Here is a 16,607-nt window from a genome sequence, read left to right as displayed (position 1 = left end):
AAATTTTATCAAAATTGGTATACTCCTTGATGCTTTAAAGTCATTCAAGCTTGAATTAATAGAAAATCCTAGGATTAGATTGTTTCAAATTTGGATATATTATAATTCACTATAAGAAGTATATTTAAGTTCAATTCGATTTAGAGAACTCGAAAAGGGAAGGTTTATTAAAAGCCTAAAATTGTCACGGGATCACCTCTGGGAGTATCAGAAGCTTTACCGCTGAGCTAAACGCCCAAAAGACTAGGAGGTAGAACTGGAAGTTCTATCTTACTCTCACATATATAGCAGGACAGGACAGGACAGAAAGGGCTTAGTGTCACCCCGTGACAAAATGATTACTAAAAAGATTTATCGAATTATAAGAACGATTATAAAAAATTAAAGTAGAAAAAGGATAATCTTTATATAAATGAAAAATGTATTGATATTATTATTTTGGTATATACAATTCGAAAGGAATTATATTGATATAAATATAAAAGATATATAGTATATCCTAAATCCTTTATTTCAAGAATATAAGTAAAAAAGAGGTTAGATTTTATATATAGGTATTGATAATAAGAAATTAGTGATATTATTATTGTTAGATTAAAAGGGAAAGATTGAAAACTAATTATATGATTAAATAAAAGCTCTTTCGAATTAAGAAAGATAAATAGAATATAGATTATTAGATAGATTAATAAAAAGAAATATATTAATTAAAAAGAATACTAATGATAATATAAAATATAATTAATTAGAATTATAAATCTCTATTAATCTTTCTGAAAAGACTTAAGAGTAATAAAGATATTACTTCAAAATATATATACAATAAGTCCTTAAGCCTATTATATTCTTATTATTTGATAAGCTAAAATCTGAATATATATTCATAAAAACAATTTTAAGGTATATTTGAAATATATTTATAAAGCTTGATTAGAATATAATATATAAGATTTTAATTAATTACTTTTTTGGATTTCAATTTAATTAAGAAGGTATAGTAATAAATAAAAAAGTATCACGGAGATAATAGCTATGTCTAATGGTTACTTTGATTAGGAGATAGGTATATAGAGTGATAATAAACTAGATTGACTTGAGGTGTGATCATAAGGATCATACCTGCTTTATATACCCTGATCAGGCGATGGAGTCGCCTAATTAGGTATATAGGGTATACAAATGAACTGAGTGAAATAGTTTTAGTAATCATGGGAATGAGTACTCCGGAGGAGTACTAGGATTAATACCGTAGGGTTACACTATACGGTGAATTCCGTGACAAAAAGAAATTAAAAAAGCTATTATTTATAACGTGATTTATCAGTGTGCGGGTCATATCAGTGTACGGATCACTTTCACCTCCATTCACTCTTTTAAACTATATTATTCAATAATCATTGAATCAATTGATTAAAAACTATGAAAATTATAATAATTTAGGATCTATTATATTATTTTGATAAATTCTTGTATTATGTTTAGTCTTTCTGTATTTATTATAGTATCGATTAGAAGATACTTTTCTATTAGAATTCCTTTCTTTTTGATGCTCGTTGTGTTGAATCTGAATATTAATTTTTTGTTGAGATAATATATCAAAAGCTTTTTGTTTAATAAGTATTCCTCCTTGATATAATTGGGTTTTTTTTTGTGTATCGATATTTACTTAATGTTTTATTCGTTATTCGAAGTGTGTGGATCTTTGTATTTAAAAGTGTATTCTTATAAGCTAATCTTTTTATATCTTTAGTTAGAGCTAGTATAGTTTTAAATATAGGTGTAGGGGAGCTTGATTGATGTCGAGTTATTTGAGATTTCATTAAAGTTGATTGAGAAAGAGCTTCAGTTAAGTTGTGAGGGGTTTGAGAGATTCATTGATCTAGATCGAAAGAGGGGGGGTAAATATACAAATTCGAATATCTAACTTCGAAAGTATGGCTTCAGGGTTAAATAGTATTAAACCTATTCCTTGAAACCCTGATTTTATATTCTGAGAAATAATTGATTCTTTGTATATAGCTTTAAAAGCTATAAAGAATTCAACCTTCGAGATATAATTGATATATACCTTAATAAATCTATCAATTTGATTATTATATAAACGTTTCAGATTACCAAAACAATCTATATCAAATGATTGAGTTAGATGACTTGAATGTAATGGTAAATATAAATATATAATATCGTTCTTTTCACAATATTCTTGAAAAGCTCTTGATTTGTAACTTTTATGTTCATTTAATACCAATATTCGATATTTGCTCTTTTTTCGATTCTTAATATACTTATTGAAATGTTTCAATTATTCTAAACCCATCTCATTATTTGTCCATCCATTAAATATAGATTTAATAATTCAATTTACAGGAAAATCGGTTTTGGTATATTAATTGGAAAGATGAACCTGTTTTTAAACTACTAAAAATAGGGATATAGTTTCATTTTCCCCATTATTATATATAATCACTATAGCTTATTCTTTATTACCTGATTATATTGCCTTATTTCTGCCATTTCGTTCAGCACTAGTGTCACGGCGCCAAGTACTCTACCACTAAGCCACGTAACCCCAAAAGGGTATAAGTAGTTTGATCAACATCAAACCTACTAAGTAGAGTTATAACCAATCCGTGATACTACTTCCTCCTTCAACCCCGGAATGGGCATAGCGGGATCTCGTCCCCTATCCCGGAATAGGATTGCCAAGGATTCTAGTAGTAGAAATTGATTACGTACCTAAAAGTGGGCGGGACCGCTTTTCCCTGACTAATCGGATTCCATCACGAAAAGCCTTCGGGTAGGATCAAACTAACTGTCACGGCGCCAAGTACTCTACCACTAAGCCACGTAACCCCAAAAGGGTATAAGTAGTTTGATCAACATCAAACCTACTAAGTAGAGTTATAACCAATCCGTGATAACTAGTTATTATTATTCCAGAGTATATTATACCCATCATAAAGCCTGTTTTGTTGAAATTGTAGAAATCACAATCGAGAATACTATATTTCGCTTGTATATTCGAAACTAATCGAAACCATTTTTCAATAAATTTAGAATCTTCATAGAAAGTCCTCTAAAAGTTATAAACATAATTAAAACGCATTTTTAATTTGATTCGACGTTTTACAAATCGATACACCCAAAGCTTCCCAATATGCTTTATACCTTTCGATTCAAGAATATGATTTCTTATATCTTTTACATTTCTTAATTTAAATAAAAATCCTCTCATATCTATATTAATTATATATTCAGAAATGATATTCTCTTTTAGTTCTAAAAGATTATAAAATTTAGGTCGATATTCAGAACAGGAAGTAATACCATTAATTCTACACTATAGTATCATATTCGAGATATTATATATCTTTGCAACCTTTCGAATACTTGTTTTTTTGTCTTTTTGAATAGCTTCGATACAAGGAGTATACAGGCTTCTTGATTATTCGAATTCATTGTAAATTATGATAAAAACGCGTATTGAAAAAAAAGAGAGTGAATGGAGGTGAAAGTGACCCACACACTGATATGACCCGCACACTGATAAATCACGTTACTTATTTCTATAAAGGAATTGAAATATAAATTGCAAGCTTTTTTTAAAAAAATACCTTAAATTTTAGGTTATATATTGAGAGATTGATCTATAAGCTTGAAGATATAATTAAAATATAAGGATTAATTACTATTTATTAATATTATATTCCATTTTTATATAATTATATTATATAATTGATTTATTATTAAATTTTAAAAAATGAGTAGTGTGCGATAAGCCGGGGCCTCACTCTTACCAATATTAATTTACTTCCGACTCGTCAATTGAACTACAGAATCCCTATCAATACTAGAGACTTGAAGACTTGAAACTTTTCCTTTTCTTCTTTCTTACGACGTCGTTTGAGACCGAGTATATCACTTCAAAATATATACAAAATTCGTTTTTATATAATCATATACTTTCTCAACTTCTTTATATAATTTTTCGAAAATTTAATATATAAAACATAAATCTTTATATAAATATAAATATTAAGAAGTAAATAAGAAGATTTTCGAAGAAATTCTTTTTCAAAAAGATTATATCTTGAAAAATTAAACTACTAGTAAAGTAATAAAATAATAATCTTTAATCATATATATATTTCCTAATATGAAGAAGAAAAACTTGAATATATAATCATTCATTGAGCTATCAGGTTATAGTTTTTAGTTCTAGATTTTAAGTATATTCTATACTCAGTTCATATAGTTCTTATAAAGTATTATAGTTTCCGTCTGTTTCTTCGCTTATATAGAGTGAAGTATTCGTGTTTACTAGCAGAGATATCTGCGCGAATGTAAGCATGATGATAAGATTAATTAGTAGATAATAAGTTTGAATCCTACTAATAAGACGTTACGAACCAAAACACTAGAAATCAACAATAAGAGTTAGATATTGATCGATGTTGATTGAAATCATGTAGTGAGATACAAGAGGGGAAACATATCCGTGTAACGTCGTCACAGTCTCGAAATTGATGTAGTGAGGTACACGAGGGGAAAACATTAATGTAGCATCGTTACAGTCTCGAAATTAATGTATTGAATCAAATAATATCATATGATTCAGATAGATAATTAGACCTTATAGTTAGTATGATGAGGCTTTTGATTCTATATGTCAAGCATTTCACTCTAATCGTATCGAGGTGAGGTGATTTAATCAATCGCGTATCTCTCCCCGCAAAATAAATAATGCTTGATTTTGACTGTATGTCGACTTCGTGTAAATGGATAACCTGGGGGCGATATGCTTGCAGGAACAGATTGGCTAGACCATTGCATGGGTTGTACGATCTTACAGATCTATTGAAGTTACGCAGCTCGCTTTTCGAGTTCAGCATGTAGTATTGGTAGTATGTAAGTTGATAATGAAACCAAATGTGAACAGGGAAGACATCAGTTATTCTACTGGAATTATAACCCAGGTGGTTGTCGAAATGGCGTCAGCATTCAAATGATAGGACGACGACGTCTGCAGAACACGAGATGCAGCAAAGGCTCGGCAATAAATGAACACCACACGTAATTATCGATAATCAAGGGTTACATGTTAGCCCAACAATTTACGAGGCTACGACAAACTAAAAACGGTTAACCTGCAGATTGTCAGGAGGCTCGTATGGCCTGTAAATGCCAGGAATATAATACGAAGTACAAATCCGAAGCGTTTTAAGACTATGTATTGCAATTCATGATCCTTGATTAATTAAAGAACATTTCGATACTTTGGTTCACGATGGAACTTAACGCCCGCCCATGCATTATGGAAATTGTTGGAAATATCTAACCGCTGTACCTTAAACCTCTTCAGCGAAGGTTCGACCACCTTGCATGTTTCTCCGTGCAGATGTTACATGTGAGCAATTCGAGCAGAACTTTTTCTACATACGTCAGTTCGCTTGTAAATTTTATCTGCTTTGAGATATCGATTGTGGAATGAGAACATGTAAGAATTTTCGGATGAGGAATATAGTAATGTAATATTGATTAAGTCGGTTACCCTACTTTCAGACCATCAGGGTTTTGAGCTATTCTTTCATACTAAAAATTACTTTTTAGGCTTATTAATATCTTTATCAATCTATAATATAATTTGATAAAAATTTATATATATATAATTTAAATCGATTTAAGCTTATTCTAAAAATTTAGGTTTTTAGGATTTTTTTGTATTGAGATTTAGAGCTTCAAAATATTGATTTTTTTAATTTGTATAGGAATTATATACAAATTTGAAAATTTTATAAAATCTTTAATAACTTTTTAACAACAACTATTAAAAGAAAACTGTATATCTTTTTGAACAATTGCCTCAGATTTATATTCACACACGAGCTTATAACAACCATATCTACGGATATCCCGAAATCATATTATACAATACATACCAGCGCGATCGCTGTAGCGCTCCGAGCTGCTTGGCTCGAGAATGCTGTCGCAGCAGAATCAGAGAGGGCCGGCGAGCCAGCCGTCACCTACAGGGACAGCGGGCTCCCCGATCGATCTCGATGACCGCTCCTCAACCACCGCTCCGAAGAGAGCGCGGATTAGCAACAAAAGCGCTGGTCCCCTCTCAAGCTCGTTCGAGAGCGGCCAGAACACCATTGAAACAGCTGTGAAGACAGCTATTCAGAAGAAGATCGATACACAACGGAAGCGCACTGCAGACGAGGCTCTAGTACTCACCAGCTTCGAGACGATCCTCGTACAGTTCGCAGCGCAATTTGCGGAACAGGATCTGAGCCGACTGGCAGGAGAACTGGTACGCAGAGCATTAACAGCCATCACAGACGGTACAAAAGGGACCTTCAACTCGAAGCTAGCAATAGAAAGCGTGAAGCCAACTACGCAAACGTATGCGGGGATGCTTCGAACCCCCAAAACCGCGACCGCTACTCCCTCCGGTGCAACTGTGGAAGCAGGGGCTGCAAACGGGCCCAAGCGGGGGATCAGTGGAGCACCGAGATTAGAACGCACAGACGAAAGACTCTTCCTCCGACTCGACGAACGAACCAAGATGGAGTCGTCCTCATGGGGGATCAGACAGGCGCTAGTAAAGGCGGTCCCAGAGATTGCTACTCTAGGGGCTAGAGCTATTGCGGCAGTAACATCCACCCGAACTGGGTGGGCAGTCACAGCTTCCCCAGAAGCCCGTATAGTCCTTCTTGCGAACAAGCAACAGGCTATAGCAGCTACTAAAGCTACAGATCTTGCGATCAGTGAGCCATGGTATACATATATAGCACCAGGGGTCCCGATGATCATTACCGATCTCCTGGGAATGCCCACAGAGATTGGGGAAAAACAAATGAGGGAAGAAATCTGGTATCAGACGGGACTACGTCCAGTACGGGTAGCGAGATCCAAGCTCGGAGCAGATGAGCAGAATCGGATCACCTGGATACTATCCTTCCAGGAGCAGCCACCTCGTTGTAACCTATTCAACGAGATCCGAATGTTCCCAGCAAGTAGAAGACGAGCCTTGGGAAGACACGACCCAGGGTGTCAGCAATACTGTGAAAGCTGGAAATGCAAAAGAGAAGCGGTATGCAGAAAGTGCGCACACCCGCTATCTACTCATGAGCCAACCGGGGATTGTAATCACCCAACACAATGCGCAGGATGCCGCGGGCCCTTCCCAGCGGACCATGACAACTGCCCTATCAAGCCCCAGCGGGTGAATGGCAAGACAGTGCGCCCGGATCGAAAGCAGATCCAGATCATCCGACGAGCAGGGGAGATCAGCACTACTATCGCCTCAGCACCAGCAGTAACAGTTCAAATACCGGTGATAGTGCAAGGAAGGAAAAGGAAATCTAGAATGGATGCAGTCTCCCGACACGAAGATGGCAGCAACTCGGAAAGCGATACTGGAAGAGAGCAAGCGAACGATATCTCGGGGAGCTCAACGGATGAGGAGCGGGATGCGCAAGGTCAACGTATCACCCGTAGTAGGGCAGCAAAGATCAACAAGAATCTCAACCTTGAAGCTCTGAGTAATCAGGCTATGACTGGGGGACATGATACAACAATGGAAGATCTATATGAATAGATCGAATCCGCTATCTATTGCCTGGATAAACACGCGGAAAAGCCTCGCACCGCATGCAGCAGCATTGCAGCGAGCGTTTGAGGAAAAGATCGATGTAATATGTATACAAGAGCCCTGGGTATCCAATACACACACTCAAACACATAACGGATACCAATGCCTGTCCCCAGTGACCTCCTGGAGGGGGAGCGGGACGTGCGAGGAAGGGCAGGGACGCCCACGAGTAATGACATATATCAGAACTGAGACTAGACTACAAGTGCTACAATTAGCAGGAGAGGAGCATAGAGACTATATGTGGCTTTCTATAAACGGAATTAAACTACTAAACCTATATAGGGAACCGAATACCTCAGGAGTCCTGGAGATGATCCTTGACCTAATACCAACTGGGGACACGATCATTGGGGGAGACTTCAATGCTCACCACACACTATTCGAGCCAGGTGTGAATACAGCGCATGGTGGCAATCGGCTCGCGGAATGGTCCAGCGACAGAGGCCTCAAGTTCACGAACATCCCGGGTCAAGCGACACACAGAGCAGGACACGTGATCGATCTAGTCTTTCCAATATCCCAGGAACATATACAGAAGTAAGGGCTGATATGCATTGCGGATCCGATCACAATACCCTCCTCACCATTATACAAAGAGCGAGCTCAGCACCGAGATCCCAATACGCGTATCGCATCAGGGAGGAAGACCTACCTCTGTTTCAAAGAATGGTATCAGCTAACATAGTAGGAATCAAACGGGAGGCACAGACAGCAGTCACAAGCATAGCCCTGGATCGAGCCGTCGAAAACATGCAGAAGGTACTACAACAGGCAATCAGAACGACAGGAAGACCGGATCGGAAGACAGGAAAATCGGCCCCCTGGTGGACACCCGACTGCACGATCGCTCGAGATGTATACCTCCGGAGCCGCACAACCAATAGCGATTACTCTACAGAATGCAGAGCATTCTTATCGTGCATACGACAGGCCAAAAGAGGGTACTGGAGGAAATTCCTTAATGAGATGAAATCAGATCGAGACCTATATAGAGTGATCGGATGGCACGACCTGAGCCCCACATACCGCTCTCCACCGATCATAGTAGGCGAACGCACCGCTACGTCGGATGAAGAAAAGGCCGAGCTGCTACGCTCGGAGATTCTGCAGCGCTTCAAAGCCACCGACGATCTCCCGGACTCCGGACACGATCAAAGTGGGGAAAAACTACCCTGGGGGGAGCCTATCTCCATAGAGGAAGTGGAACGTAACACTATAGGGGTCTCGAGTACATCCCCGGGGACAGACCGGATCACAGTGAGACTACTGAAGGTTATCTGGACGGAAATAGGCCCAGTTCTTACATACCATTTTCAACAAGTGTCTACAGCTCAATCACTTCCCTACAGCATGGAAGCAAGCAGAGGTAGTTATGCTACCAAAAGTGGGGAAGACAGACCGAACGTCCCCACGATCATGGCGGCCTATCGCCCTCCTCTCCTGTATTGGGAAGGGCCTTGAAAGGATCATAGCAAGACGTCTAGCGTGGATAGCCCTAACACAAGAAATACTCAGCCCACAACACTGCGGTGCCCTTCCGAAACGATCGGCTATAGACTTAGTAGCGTCGTTCGTTCACGATGCAGAAGTAGCGCTCAACAAAGGCCACGAGATCACAATGGTTACGCTAGATGTACAAGGAGCGTTCGATGCTCTACTTAAAAACAGACTCCTGAGACGAATGAGGGGACAGGGGTTCCCACAGAACCTGATCGCTCTGATCGACTCCTTCTTAACCCAAAGGCAACTCAGGGTTAGACTTAACGAAGCAATAACTGGCTACAGCACAGTGGAATGCGGTACCCCACAAGGCTCACCCCTCTCGCCAGTCCTGTACATGCTTTATCTCGCAGAGCTACTCCAGCAAGACCCTAAACTCCGATTCGGGTATGCAGACGACATCTGTCTATACCGATCATCGGCAAGCGTTCAACAAAACGTCGCAATGCTAGCAAGAGATGTGAAAAGCATATTCCGCTGGGGAGCTAGGAACAAAATAATCTTCGCACCCGAAAAGATGGAGATGATCCACATAACACGGCACAAGCATTCCATCAACCCGGCATGCGAAATAAACCGCGATTGCACCATCTCTCCGATCGCACCAGGATCGGCTCTACGATGGCTAGGCGTGTGGTTTGATCGCAAGCTCACATTCAAACAGCATATCGAAACGCGAGCAGCCAAAGGCCGGAAATTGGCTCATCACATCCAAGGGCTAGCCCGGATCACAAACGGACCCCCAGCAGCATCCTTACGGAAAGCAGTGATCACTTGCTTATACCCAGCCCTATTCTATGGGGCAGAGGTATGGTACGCAGGACAAACAAAAACCACTGGACAGCACCGAGACGGGACACCAGTAGTAGTGAGCGCCCGATTAGGAGGAGCGATTCTAGCTATCAACAAGGTCCTACGAATAGCGATCAGAGGAGTCCTCCCAGTCTGGCGAACGACCCCGAATACAGTGATAATGAGGGACAGCGCTCTCCCACCAGCAGAAGTAGCACTAGAACAAATAAAATGGAGAGCAGCCCTCCGTGCCCAAACTATTGATCCAAAACACCCTCTTTATCACCGAGGGATAAGAGCCACCTACTCCTCCGGCAGCAGGGAAGGCCAATTGCAGCCAGCCAGAACAAAGGTCCAGGTGATCAGCCAGTGCCTTCCCCGAATCAAGGAGACGACTTTAGTAGGGCCCCACTACACACCAGGGTGTCGAACGGATCCCACTAGAGGCCTTACGAAAGAGGTAGCGGCAGAGCAGTTTCAGGAATGGTGGAACAAGCGCACACACGATCAGATCACCATATTCTCTGATGGATCGGAACAGACCGACAAGGATGGTAGGCGAGTAGGATATGGATATGTCGTATATAGAGGACAGACGGTAGTATGCGAAGGAAACGGTGGATTGCATCACAACTCTCATGTATTCGACGCGGAAGCGATCGGGGCATACCGAGGCCTCCAAGCAGCGATCAGAAATATCACCGGCATAAAACAAATGGAAATCTGTATGTGCATCGATAGCACATCGGTGATATGGGGAATGAGAGGCACAGCCTCTATCACATCGCAGTGGGCTTTCCTCAAATGTCACAAACTGATGCAAACGCACTCGATCCAGATCAAATGGTCGCCAGGCCACACAGGGATCGAAGGGAATGAGCGTGCGGATGCACTCGCTGATAAAGGGACAAGAAAATCAGCCTCAGGGCATGCGAATCGACCTACAGCAAGCGGTATCCGCTCTATAGCAAAAACTGCTATGGAATCGGCAGCACAGGCGTGGTGGATCAAACAGAAACCAATGCTCTCCAAACAGTACCAGAAATGGAATCCAAGGAGCACAAACAAATGCCCTAATGAACTAGAACTCTCACGAGCTACTCTCCACCGCATGCTAGCGATCCGCTCAGCACACGGCGATTTCGAAAGCTATCACCGACGATTTAAACACGAGGAAGCAACGATCCATTGCTCATGTGGCGCATACAAATCCCCCGAGCACATCGTGCACTGCCGCAAAGTCCTTGCGACCTACGAAACCTGGCCCCCAGATATCAGGCCCAAATACCCACCCCGCAACCGGGCGGCTCAAGAACGACTACTGAAACAGCTAATGCACACACCAGCCAAGTTCGCTGAATTTATTGCTATAACAGACTTCTACAGGAGCATATGCCCTAGAACGCTACCAGAAGAATAGGAAGAGGAAATGGAAATGGATTGACCGATCCAGGTAAACACAAATACAGAATAGGAGGCGATCGATATAGCAAGGCTATAAAGAACAAAATCGATATATGCAATACTCTGCGCTGCACTAGAATACATACAAAAGCTACCCTTACAGGATAAAGCAGCTCTCAATCAAAACATTATATAAAAGATCGGAAAGCGCGCACGGAGGCGCTCAGAGGATCGGAGACAAAAGCGCAAGCGCGCTAGCTATCGCTTGGGAGGCTACTGAGGGTATTGAGACCTCATTTTTAGGAGAGGGGGATCATGTAAATTAGAGATTATCCAGCAGTTAGCCCAACCGTAATGCCCCCTGGGAGGCTCGCCTATACGGCCCGGTTGAAAATTACTAATAATAATAATAATAATATATCTTTTTGAAAGTTTTGAATTCAAATCTATATAGAAATTCAAAAAAAAAATTTCAAAAAAATTAACAGATATAAAGATATAATATATAATGAGTTTAGAGTAGTATAAATAATCCCTGTCATTTTGAGGGTACTCCTTTAAGTATTTATTTTTCGCAATTTTTAATAGAAAGTTATTGAAGATTTTATAAAATTTTCAAATTTGTATATAATTCCTATACAAATTAAAAAATCAATATTTTGAAGCTCTAAATCTCAATACAAAAAAATCCTAAAAACCTAAAATTTTTAGAATAAGCTTAAATCGATTTAAATTATATATATATAAATTTTTATTAAATTATATTATAAATTGATAAAGATATTAATAAACCTAAAAAGTGATTTTTGATATAAAAGAGTGGCTCAAAACCCTAATAGCCTGAAAGTAGGGTAACCGATTTATTTATTATAAAATATATAATACATATATACGAGTTAGTTTGTAAGCTGCAGATTATTTATTTGAAATTATCCGCTGAAGAGCCCCGTTGCTTCACAGGAATCGTATCAACCGATCAGGTTGTTATGTTTCCTTCTTTTTTGATCAATGATTTATTTTCGTTTCCTAATCGATAATACTAATCGTATGACATTAAGCAATCGTATTATCTTATGATCTGAGAATAGCTTTATTATTATTATTATTTCTATTTTTAAAAGATTGATGGTTAAATAGAGCTAAATAATCCCTATCTCCTAAGGTGTTAGAAATGAGCTCTAAAAGTAATTCGTATGATATATCTTGAATAATAAAGTATTAGGGAGCGATTACCTAATAGAGTATATATAGTAGATCTACTGTTTCGAACGTATTCGGAAAACTCTACGCTTTTGTAGCTTAGTAGTAAAGTAAATCAAACCTAATATAAAGTCTTATAAAATAGAACATCTATTTTAATAATTTCTTAATTAATTTATTTATAATATAGAATCTTGATTTTAAATTCTAAATTTTATAATTTAGAAAAAGTATAAAGATTGTATAATTTTGTGAAAAATTAGTATATATTATTATATTCGAAACTTTAATATAGAAATGATCTTAATTGAATTTTATATTAAGGGTCCGTTCGAATCGATTTTTTATCTAATTGATGAAATCTTTAATAATGATAAAATGGTAAGGATAAATGAATTATTGAAGCTAATATATTTGAAGTAATATTGAGATGTGTGAGGTTGAATTGAAAATGAAGAAGTTATATTGAAAATGAAGAAGATAATGCTTTTTCTTAAATACATTTGTTCAACTATATTTCAAAAGTTGTTATTGACTATTATATAAGAAAGTTTGAGAAAATTTGTTGTATTTGTTATTTTAAGATTATTAGACTCAATATTTTATTAGCTCAAATATTGCGTTCACTTCGAAATATTTCAGCTATGTATTAGATCTAATATAATCTAATATATATTAAACTCAATACTGCGTTCGGTAAACACTATATTAGATCAATATTTCTAATATATTAGGTCTAATGTCGAAAAAAAAATCGATCCGAACGGGCCCTAAAGAATAAATATAAATATTAGATTAAATTCAAGGAGTTGTAATAATCTAATTAATTAAGAAGTTTCTATTAAGCGACGGAACTCATTTTCAATATTAGGATTGATCCACTTTACCGCTAACCCACAAAAGCGTGGAGTGTTTCGAATACGTTCGGAACAGTGGATCTACTATATAAACCCAGCATCAGGTAATCGCTCCCTGACATTCAATATCTTAGAGAATAATTGATTTTTTTAAGAATCGTAATAAGTAATTAGATTATAAATTTATCAAGACTAAAATTTAGATTGGAAATAATATATCAAAACTAAGCGATATATTGTAAAGTTATTAATTATATATATTTTAAATATAATATTTAATATTATGCGATTGGTTTTACCGACTAGAATCCGAAGGCTTTATATATCGGGAGCTACGCCTATTACTCGATAATTAATCTATACTAAGAAGTTGAATTTGTTACTAATTATCTCAAAAAGGCGCTATCCCCTAGAGTACGAGCAAATAGCGCTTATTATAGTCCGTATAATATACCTTGTACAAAGAAATCTGATTAATTAGATTAGTTTTTATAATGCTCTTTTAATCACTCTGTTTATAAAAAGAAATCTTAATTTCAAATTATAGCTTTCTAAGAAGAATTAAAAGACTAAAGATTAGAAATTAATATTAATTATTTTCTTCAAAGTTTCGAAATAGAAATAATATTAAAAAGATTTTGTATTAAAGATTGAATGTGGATATGTAATTAAATTCCAAGTATCCTGATGTTCTGATTGGTCACTAAGATCCCTTTTAAGCGAGGGCGCTGAATATCCGCACTCTAGGGGATAGTCACAAGCTAATGACGTTTTCAATTATTTAGTTTTGTGTCTCTAACAGGGACTCGGTCATAGAAATCATAACGACTAGTAAGGTCAGAAAAGACGATGCCTCTGGAGTTGAAGTTTCTTGTGAAAATAGAGTATAATGGTCGCAGTTCATGGCTCATGAGAATCCGAAGAAATGTAGTAGTTGTAAAGACAGTGAAATTGTTCTTGAAAAATGAAACTATTGTACATTTATATCTACTTTGGCGCCAGCGGTTTCTCAGGCCTAGCTTCCAGTGACCCTATTCCACTCTACCCAGCCTTCTGCCAACTCTCCCATCTTAATCACGGCAGCTAGCGGAGTTAATTCTGTACAGAGATATCTACCTCCCGATCGACTCGAATAGTACCGTGCTTTGCATCTCTGATGTTACTCAGCTCGTATGCACTGATAGCAGAAGCTACACCGTTTCCACCCTTTTGGGGATTTACGAGAGTATCAAAATCGTCAGTCGGGTCTTCATGACTTAAAGAAAATGCCGTGCTACTCTTGGACAGTCCAAACCTTGCTTTAACTCCACGTGAGGCACTGTTCACATAAGTTCGAGAAACACCAGAAGTACCAGTTTGCTTCTTCGTGAATAACTTTGTAAAGAGAGGTCGTAATGCTGGAACTGAAGCGACAAGAACCCAGACGTTAAGCTCCACAGACCCCCAAACACCGGCATCTACTTCGTTGACTACATAAGATTAGATCTCAGAGTCACTTGCAGAAAAGTCCACAGAAAACATACATGTGGGATCAAATCCAGGGAGAGCCAAACCACGAATGAGCCTCCATAATCGCACGCAAGACACTACGGTCACACTGAACATCTTTTAGCTTCGTGGAAGAGAGATTTGGTAGGTAAAGAACTTACATTATGCCGACAAGAAATGTGCTACTGATTGAGATTCTTTGGGACAAAGATCTCTTGATAGATTTTATAAAATATACTGGCATTAATAGAACAATGAGGTCTAGTCCAATTGTAAACGCTTCGGTAGAAATAAATATATTGGTAGGACTAAGACATTTGCTTTTGATATCAATGTCCCAGAATCCATGAATTGGATTGCAGCTGAATATTGCGAGACTTGTCTATATGTTAGGTTAGCCTAGACAAGACAAATTGAAATATATATCATAGACTTACCACAATTATCATCCACAGAACATTCAGAGCGCTTGCTATGATTATTGGCCATTTTCCTTTACTATTTGCAAATATCCTCCAGTACAAAGTAAGCAAAGAGAGCCTGCTTAGAGTCATCGATGGGAGGTACAGGATTGTTAAAACGTAAAGCGCTTTCATGAAATCCTTGATATGTCGAATGTCTGATTTTCCGACATGCTGACCGTAAAAGTTCTGTTGAACCTGGACGATGCAAAATATTGAAAAGGCCCACGCAAATACCTGTTGTTTCGTCAGAGTCAAATTGATTGTAGAACAACAGAATACGTACGGCACCAATAACGATGAAACAATCATCTTTTCCAAAGGCGACTTTGGTCCACCATCTGGAAAAGAAACGAAGACACAGTGTAAAAAAGGACAGTCCTATCATGGCCCCGCATACGGTGTTGATACGAGAGCCTAAATCTTCATCGACATCGATGCCCGGGTATAGCGGAGTTGAGATCGTTGCTGACATTGTCAGGAGCCTGAGCAGCCGGATGTGTGGACGAGATTCACTGAAAATAGAAAGACGAGAATGAAAAGTTAAGATCGCCAGATAGAGATGGCCGGAGGGAGGTTACTAGAGAGATATTCTAGGCGAAATAGTGCGGGAATCACGGTGGTAAAATAAACTCGTTGGCTAATTCAATTTAGAAATTCAGGGACGAGGAACTACACTCTCCCAAGGAGCAGTCCCACAACAGCTCTTAACATGGGGTATTACATAGCATTCAAAACATTCTACTCAATTCTTACACTCGATCTACATTGCTGGATGCGCAGCAAGAAGGAGCTAAACACCCATAAATGTAAGTTGAGATGAAATCGGTCTCGGGAGTGTGATTTTAACCGACCACCTGTATATGGTGGGAATGATGGCCGGTTAACAAGCCATCCTAATGTTACATTGAAGTGGCGTGAAATGACAGGGCCACTTCAAATCGCCAAACTATTTAGATTATTGAAGGAAAATCTTAACACTTTCGAAAAGCCCATGGAAGCATCTCCAAAAATTTCAAACTCCGATGGATGCACGAATTTCAGGGTGAAGTTTGAGTTGCATTTTTATATAAGTGGTGGCCTTTGAAGTTTAGGTGCGTGCTACAAGGATTATATGCTGGTTTGCTGCCATGCGCCTCTGAAGCACATAAAATTGGATCGAGCACACTGTTGGAAGTTGGAATAGCTTATATAAGTGGTGGAGGCTGTACCAGAAGGATTTTTGTAAGATTAAATTATGCTATA

General features: G+C 38.2%; 1 protein-coding gene across 1 annotated transcript; it reads right to left on the bottom strand.

Annotated features, from left to right (window-relative positions):
* Positions 1 to 14,505: 14,505 nt before the first annotated feature.
* EAF02_000233 (uncharacterized protein) lies at positions 14,506 to 15,837 on the bottom strand (the record flags this gene model as incomplete). Its single annotated transcript, XM_038896281.1, has 5 exons — positions 14,506 to 14,882; positions 14,937 to 15,010; positions 15,063 to 15,283; positions 15,339 to 15,599; positions 15,649 to 15,837. 5 exons carry the CDS (start codon positions 15,835 to 15,837, stop codon positions 14,506 to 14,508), a joined length of 1,122 nt encoding a protein of 373 aa, XP_038763140.1.
* Positions 15,838 to 16,607: the final 770 nt, after the last annotated feature.

This window comes from Botrytis sinoallii (genome assembly GCF_014898435.1).
Source record: "Botrytis sinoallii strain Bc 23 chromosome Unknown BSIN_001, whole genome shotgun sequence".
In the NCBI taxonomy this organism is placed as follows: domain Eukaryota; kingdom Fungi; phylum Ascomycota; class Leotiomycetes; order Helotiales; family Sclerotiniaceae; genus Botrytis; species Botrytis sinoallii.
This window is presented reverse-complemented; position numbering and strand designations above follow the sequence as displayed.